This window comes from Culicoides brevitarsis, chromosome 2, assembly GCF_036172545.1.
Source record: "Culicoides brevitarsis isolate CSIRO-B50_1 chromosome 2, AGI_CSIRO_Cbre_v1, whole genome shotgun sequence".
NCBI classification, from domain to species: domain Eukaryota; kingdom Metazoa; phylum Arthropoda; class Insecta; order Diptera; family Ceratopogonidae; genus Culicoides; species Culicoides brevitarsis.
This window is the reverse complement of record NC_087086.1, coordinates 32,165,053-32,172,138: the sequence shown is the minus strand read 5'-3', so window position 1 is coordinate 32,172,138 and position 7,086 is coordinate 32,165,053. Positions and strand designations below refer to the sequence as shown.

Sequence of the window (7,086 nt, the reverse complement as noted above, 5' to 3'; positions counted from 1 at the left end):
CATAGAAATACGACAAAGTTACATGTACTTAGATCGATCACTTTCTTCTCCCTTTAATTTTGCATTACGTCATCTAAATAAATCAAAATTTGGTTCAAAAGAAAGTTCTGCGCAATAAAATCCTCCGTCACTCTCATTTTACTTCCGCTGGTGGTTTCCATACTCCAGTACGCTTTTTAATTATATTCCAAAAAAAAAAAAGAATACTTTTCACATATGAATGAACGTCGTATGTTGAACATAGAAGAGGCCTTACGTATGTTTTCGTGCATGGACACCGGAATAGTTATTAAAATAGGGGAATAACAAAAAAATAAATAGGGTCTACGAGAAAAATTTAGTTCTCGTGTCGTCATAGGTCCCGTATATTTGATTCCCATCGTACAGCTGCACGGAATGCATGGAGGTAAAATCAAAAACTACGATCAAAAAACTTTTTTTTGGGTTCTATTGTATAATGGATAGATGATGCACTGTTAGTTACAAAACGTATATCGCAAGTATTACAACAAAACTAAACAAACATTTGAAAATTGTAAATAAATTTGCTACAGAAAATTTGCTTAAAGTGATAAAAATCGATTAAACTGATAAAAATATTACTGCGAAAAATTATTACTTAGCAAACAAAGAAAAAATTTCATATCAAAGCGATAAAAGTTTATTGGAAAAATTGGTCATTGTTGGATTTTATTTTAATGTCAAAGCTTGTGATTGGATTTACTTTAATATAGAATGGTAAGTTTTCCATTTGAAATGAAACGAAATTGAGTGAGTGCCCTTTAAAAAGTTCAGAATGTTCTTTCGATGCACATCATTGATGAAGCGAAGCAACGAATGAAAAAGTCAAACAATTTAAATTTTGAGTTAATGATGTCTCAAAGTTAAATTTGGAACAATTTTATACAACAAAAAGTTCTATTTTTTTGTCAAAAGCAGTAATTTGAAGCGTTTTTGTATTAAAGTTTTTAACTTGAACAATAAAATTGTCATTATTCGACAAAAGTTTGAAATATTTAATATTACAGTTCAGTAATTGTGGGTTTGCAATGAAAGCTTACTAATTTCTTACTTACAAAAAATATTTGCCATATTAAAAAAAAACGATCGATTTTTTTAAGAATTTCAGAAATTTATGAATATTGTGAATAAGAAACCAAAGAAATTCAAGAAAAATTTTAAATTTTTAGATTAATTTTTAATTTTAAGCGAAGTGAAATTAAATCGAACTTAATTTTTAAATTTAAACCTGATAAGATAACCTGATAAGATTTTAGCCTCATTATTTTTCAAGTTTGAGTAAAAATTTGAAAATTTTCACTTTATTGCATATAAAAACTTGTAAGTCCTATTTACTTCAAAGCTCAAACAATTTTCTCTAAAAACTCGAAAAACTTAACTGTTTAACCTCAATTCAGGATCGTCACAGATCAACTGATCACTTAATACTCCAACTTTGCTCTCCGAGTAAGCAACATTGCTCATATAAAACATGTTGTTTTTCACATAAAACTCCATACAAGGAGCACATTTTGCCTTTCTTTCATTAAAATTCATATAAAACTTCAGTCTCTCATTGAAACATTCGTTTCATAGTACTACAAACATTTACTTTACACACAAATAGTTGCCATCTGTAGCGTAAATTGTCGGGTAAACGTACCAACAATCGACAAAATGGAAACGTAGCGCATGAAATATACGTACTATTGCCTCTCCGTTTTCTCTCTTGTTCAACATTTTTACTATAATAAAGCAACAACAACGTTAGTCTTTGTCGTATCTTTTGAGTATAAACTTCAGTCGACAGAAATTCAACAAAAATCTAAAATAAATTACAAAAAAAGCTATTTAAGTTTTATATTTTCGTACTTTGAAACCAAAATTACAAAATTAACGTAGTTTTAATAAGTAATATCCTCGCATTTACACGTAAAATTCAAACAATATATTGCTGAGTTGTGTGACTGTCTGCTGTACAAACACATACGAGTGCAAAAATATATTAACAAAAATTTAAAATGGCGGACAAACTAAAGAAACAGTAATTTACTGTCTCATAAATTGGAACTTTGCTTTCAAAAAGTGATATTTTCCGTGAAAATATTCGCCACGAATTATTTTTTTATACAAAAAAAACTATATTGTTAAGGATACTTTTTAAGGATAAACATCTCAATTAGGTAAATAAAAAAAAATTTTTTTTTTCATTCAATTTTACTGCCTGTGAGGTCAGATTATTGTGCAAACAGTACAAAAAATATAATAAAAAAACGAGTCGAGTGAGATCACACGTTTTGTCCGTATGAAAAAAAATCGAAAAAGCACGAATATTGCCTTGCTTGAGAGCGTAGACAATTTATTGTGTGTGTGAGTTATTTAAGTATTTTCAATGAATGACGACCGACAATTTTTTTTGTCGTATAAATAAACATACAACGAATTCCAAATAAATATGAAACTGGTTTCGAATCGAATCGAATTGACGACGATCGCTTAAGACGCAATGAGGAAAATGCGCGCACACTGAAGGTCGTCTGTGAGCGAGTTTCGCGAGTACATTTGGAAAAACTCTCATATTATGAGTCAGAATGATGCCACGTTACGATTTTAGCGTTTCGCGTAACGTTTTTTCGCGGAATTTTTGTCACGTGATCATTTAGTGATTATTTTTTAAAGAAAAGATTTAAACGTAGATCCACGAGATCTTCTAAACAAAACTTTAAAAAAGGATATTTTCGCTTGAAGATCAAAGTATAATCTCGAATAGATCATTTTTGATACAATACATTTGATCTGAAGCCTTAAATCTTATCAAAAAAGTTAAAAATATTATATTTAGGCTTTTTGTCGTCAAAAGCTTAAGATCTAAAGCCATAATTTAATTTGAAGTCCTGAAAAAAAATAGAATAAATATTTCCCATATTGTCTAGTGGTAAGAATATCTGGCTTTGTTTTCTTTGTGCAAACACCTTTTTTGTATTTACTGAGCTCTTAACCCATAAAGTGACTTCATCCATGTTTCCGTTTCGAGAGATTGTTTGTTTTTGCATCTACAAGTGAAACAAATAATAAAAAACCAAATTCCGAGAAATCTGCAAAAATCTGCGTCATAACGCATTGAAGTTTTATCTTCTGTCGAAGCTCGATCATTCTAGTTGCTTTCATGTTATCAGTATTTGTTCCCTTCCTTATCAACGGACAAAGTGTCTCTCTTTGCGTAAACAAGCACGCAGATAACGCAGGAACAACGAAAAAATGTTCCAAAAAAAGTAAATAACTGCTGTAGGTAATTTTGTATTATTTTGTAAACTTTGATCTCCATCTCAATTGCTTCACTTTACAACTACTACGTACAATGAGATGTTGCTTGACTGCATTCCACAGCAGACCATTTTTTATGTTGTGTTTCTTCTAACGCAGCATAACAGCATAAACTTTCTCACACACGCAGATCCAGCGTATGGATGTGGGAAGGCCTGAACAACGAATTTATGAAAAGAATTCCATCAACTGTTATATGCGTTTCATCTCACGTTGTCTGAATTGATCTCAATGGCCCGTACCACGTACAATGAGAATATGAGACGAACGAGAGAAAAACAGATGATGATTATATTCATGATTACTTTTTTTCCTTCTTCATCTTTTGGCGGCGCCCTTAGTTCTTCGAATTCTGTCTAAAAATACATTTTTTTTATTATTTTATCTATGAATGCTGCACTAACACAACTATAGGTTTGGAATTTTTTAACGATCGATTCCGAGAAGTGCTGTAAATAAATAAAAAAAAAAATAGAAAAAAATGTACATGAATAGAGCACGAAGTAAACAATTGGATTTTACCTGGGCGATTTTTGCTGGGCTCCTCTCAAACGATGTGAACTGAAAGAAAAATGATAAAATTCGATTTTTCGAAAACTATTGAGACAAAAAAAAATCGTGGCGAGCGTGGTTAGTGGTTAATTATCAGTTCAGGTCATATTTTGATTGTCTGGAAAGTATGTTTCACACTCACCAACTTATGAAGTGCACGTTTTGTTTAGAAATGTGTTGTTTAGTATGGAGAGCATCGACATAAGCGTTTCCGGTTTAACGTTGTAATAAACAAAGCTACTATTCAATGGAAATAGTACACACCTTGTTCTGTTCAGAGATCAGTTTCGAGCTGTTGTTGATGGAAATATGAAGCGATGACTGAGGAAGTTCGTTATGCGGAAGTTCAAAAGATGTTTATGTGGGTTTTAGATGCAGTTAGAAGGCGTAAAATGCATTAAGATGTCGGTTGATGATCACTTGATGAGCAAAGGATGGTTGAAAATGGAGATTTTTTGAACGTTAAATATCTTTTGTGGAGTATTTTGGACTTCAGGGATCATTTAAAGGAAAATTTCGTTTAAAAGTTTTCTTAACAGATCAATTTTAGAGCAATAAAGTTCAAAAAAGCATCATTTTGAGTCTTTGGGACTGTAGTTCATCATTATTTTTGAAGTTTAAATGTCTTTTTGATTCAATTCACGATCGTTTGAAGCCAAAATATGCCAATATGTAAACTTTTAAGACTCTCCTAGACAACTTTTGTTAATCAAAATTCAAAAAATAGATCATTTTCAGTCCTTAATGACCTTAAAAATTAACTTTAAAGCTCAAAAAGTCACAAAATGAAAATTTTTAGTCCTAAAATTGATAAATTGTTAAATAAAATTTCAAAATTCAACTTTCAAATACAAAACTTACCATCCTAAAACCGCATTCCAACGCCTTCATCTACTCTCGTCACCATTTCAAGTATCCAACTCGTAAAATGAAGTCATACAATGATGCATTCTGACCATATTTTATAAACAAAAAACCGCATAGACTCTTCAAATATTTGGAATTCTACTGCGTTTGAAGTACCTGAAGCATGAATTAAACATGAGTTAACGAAAACAATTGAATTTCTGGCCATACTTACAAATGAACATTGCTGGATGTGTGTTTACAATAACAATCGGTTGTGACGCATGCCTACTGCATTCAATTGCAATTTAATTAGACCTTAATTATTAGCAGAGAGCTTTGCGAGAGAGATACTTCGGCCCACTCTACAATAGCTCTAGCCATATCTGTATCAAATTTCCTGTTTGAAGGCCGTTTTGCAGTATAATTAGTCATTTGCGCGAGAAAAACCGCAGTATTAGATGTTTGCGAGTCGACAACAGATCTTTTTTGTGTGATGATTGTCTGAAATTGCGCAATAATTTGAGATTTCAAGATGCTTGTTGTGAGTTTCTTATCTCATTATTTTGAAAATTGTCAAAAATTTACCGTTTTACTAATGTTTCTGTCTCTTTTCCTCTCATTGCAGATTTATTCGGCTTTTGTTTATGGATTGTTTGACAGTCGTACCCAAGCGAATCATGAAGGTGGCACGAAAATCGTTCAATAATTACTTGCTGCCCAAACGCAGCGATGAAGTTGATAACAACAAAGATAACAAAGTAGTTGATGTTTATATGTCTAACGACACACGACGTTCCCCCCAAACTATCACACCGTCTCCGCCGCCAGCGTCGCCCCGCAATGCACCTGCCACGCACAACAAGGAGAAAAATCGTCTTGCCACGTTTAATAATTGGCATCTAACGACAACAGACAAGCGACTTTTGGCACAAATCGGCTTTTACTACACCGGAACGAACGATTTGGTGAAATGTTTCTTTTGCAACGTTGAAATCGGCATGTGGCAACCGGAAGACAATCCTGTTGACGAACATCTGAGATGGTCCCCCAATTGCCCGTTGCTCCATGGACGCGAAACCTCAAACGAACCAATTGACGCCGAAGCCCTGAAACGAATTTTGCCCCAAATCAGTTACGACACATGCGGCATCCGTGCCAACAATTCATCACAATCCTCCGTGGGCTCCGGATATGCCGAAATTTCCGTGAATCACGCAAATCCCTCGAACATTCGTGATCTCTCGCCGCAACCCAGTTCCAGCAGTAGTCAAGAACGAACGCCACGTGCTTCGCTTTTATCGCCTGCGAGAGCGCACGAACATCCCGAATTCGCAATCGAGTCACATCGCCTCATCTCGTTCGAAGATTGGCCCAAAACGATGAAACAAAAGCCCAAAGAGCTCGCCGAAGCGGGTTTCTATTACACCGGCAAGGGGGATCGTGTGGCGTGCTTTAGTTGTGGCGGCGGCTTGAAAGATTGGGAAGAGATGGATGTGCCGTGGGAACAGCATGCCATGTGGTACAGCAAATGCGAATATTTGAAACTCATGAAGGGACAAGAGTTTATCGATGAAATTCTCGCGAGAAAAAGCTCACCGCCGTCGTCTTTCACGGAACCGTCGACGTTAGCGGCATGCGGAAGCTCTGCAAGTGCCGCAAAAGAGGCAAAAGCCTCGGATGAACCCGCAAAATGCACAGCGATGTCATGTGACGACCAGAAACCGCCGATGAGCGACAGCAAAATGTGCAAAATCTGCTACGAATGCGAATATAATACGGCTTTTTTCCCGTGCGGACACATCATTGCGTGTGCGAAATGTGCTTCGAGTGTCACGAAATGCCCTTATTGTCGACAACCCTTCACGAAAGTTATGCGAGTGTATTTTTCCTGAACATAAATTTTGTATTTATTAACATTTTATCCAAATCCTGTAGATACTTTAAAATAAAATCACCTAATTTTAATACGAAATTGCCGTTTTTTCATTAAAATTCACTTAAAATTCCATCAAAAAGCTTGAAGTAAGTAAATTGCATCTCAAGGTCCAACAACGTCATTTTTGCTTAGATAACGCGTGATGAGTCATATGATAATCGCAAAAAAAAATCGTTACGCGGATTTTTTTAATGACAATTTATTCATAGAATCCATTCATAAAGTTTGCATGAAGCCGTCAAGTCAACTACTTTCAAGAAAATACTGGTTGTCCTCTAAAAATATGCAGTCTAATTACAAAGAACGTAACTAAATGCTATATAACGGGCCTGTTCATGAACGCAACTTACCTCGTAATTAAATGTTACTTTTTGCTCCAATTTCGATATTTTTAATAAATAATGATCTATTAATCCGTAGTTGAA

General features: G+C 34.3%; 1 protein-coding gene across 3 annotated transcripts; it reads left to right on the top strand.

Annotated features, from left to right (window-relative positions):
- Window positions 1-658: 658 nt before the first annotated feature.
- LOC134830707 (death-associated inhibitor of apoptosis 1-like) lies at window positions 659-6,691 on the top strand. Of its 3 annotated transcripts, none has more exons than XM_063844267.1 (2): window positions 659-738; window positions 5,351-6,691. In XM_063844267.1, the coding sequence occupies exon 2, from the start codon at window positions 5,370-5,372 to the stop codon at window positions 6,615-6,617; it is 1,248 nt and encodes a 415-aa protein (XP_063700337.1). In that variant the 5' UTR covers window positions 659-738; window positions 5,351-5,369; the 3' UTR covers window positions 6,618-6,691. The 3 variants fall into 3 exon arrangements, with proteins under 3 accessions (XP_063700337.1, XP_063700335.1, XP_063700336.1); XM_063844265.1 differs by lacking the exon at window positions 659-738 and adding an exon at window positions 1,787-2,183; XM_063844266.1 differs by lacking the exon at window positions 659-738 and adding an exon at window positions 5,137-5,266.
- Window positions 6,692-7,086: the final 395 nt, after the last annotated feature.

Bases quoted from the DNA above. Each gene is read 5' to 3' on its own strand.
- LOC134830707 (XM_063844267.1), top strand. From the start codon at position 5,370: ATGGATTGTTTGACAGTCGTACCCAAGCGAATCATGAAGGTGGCACGA.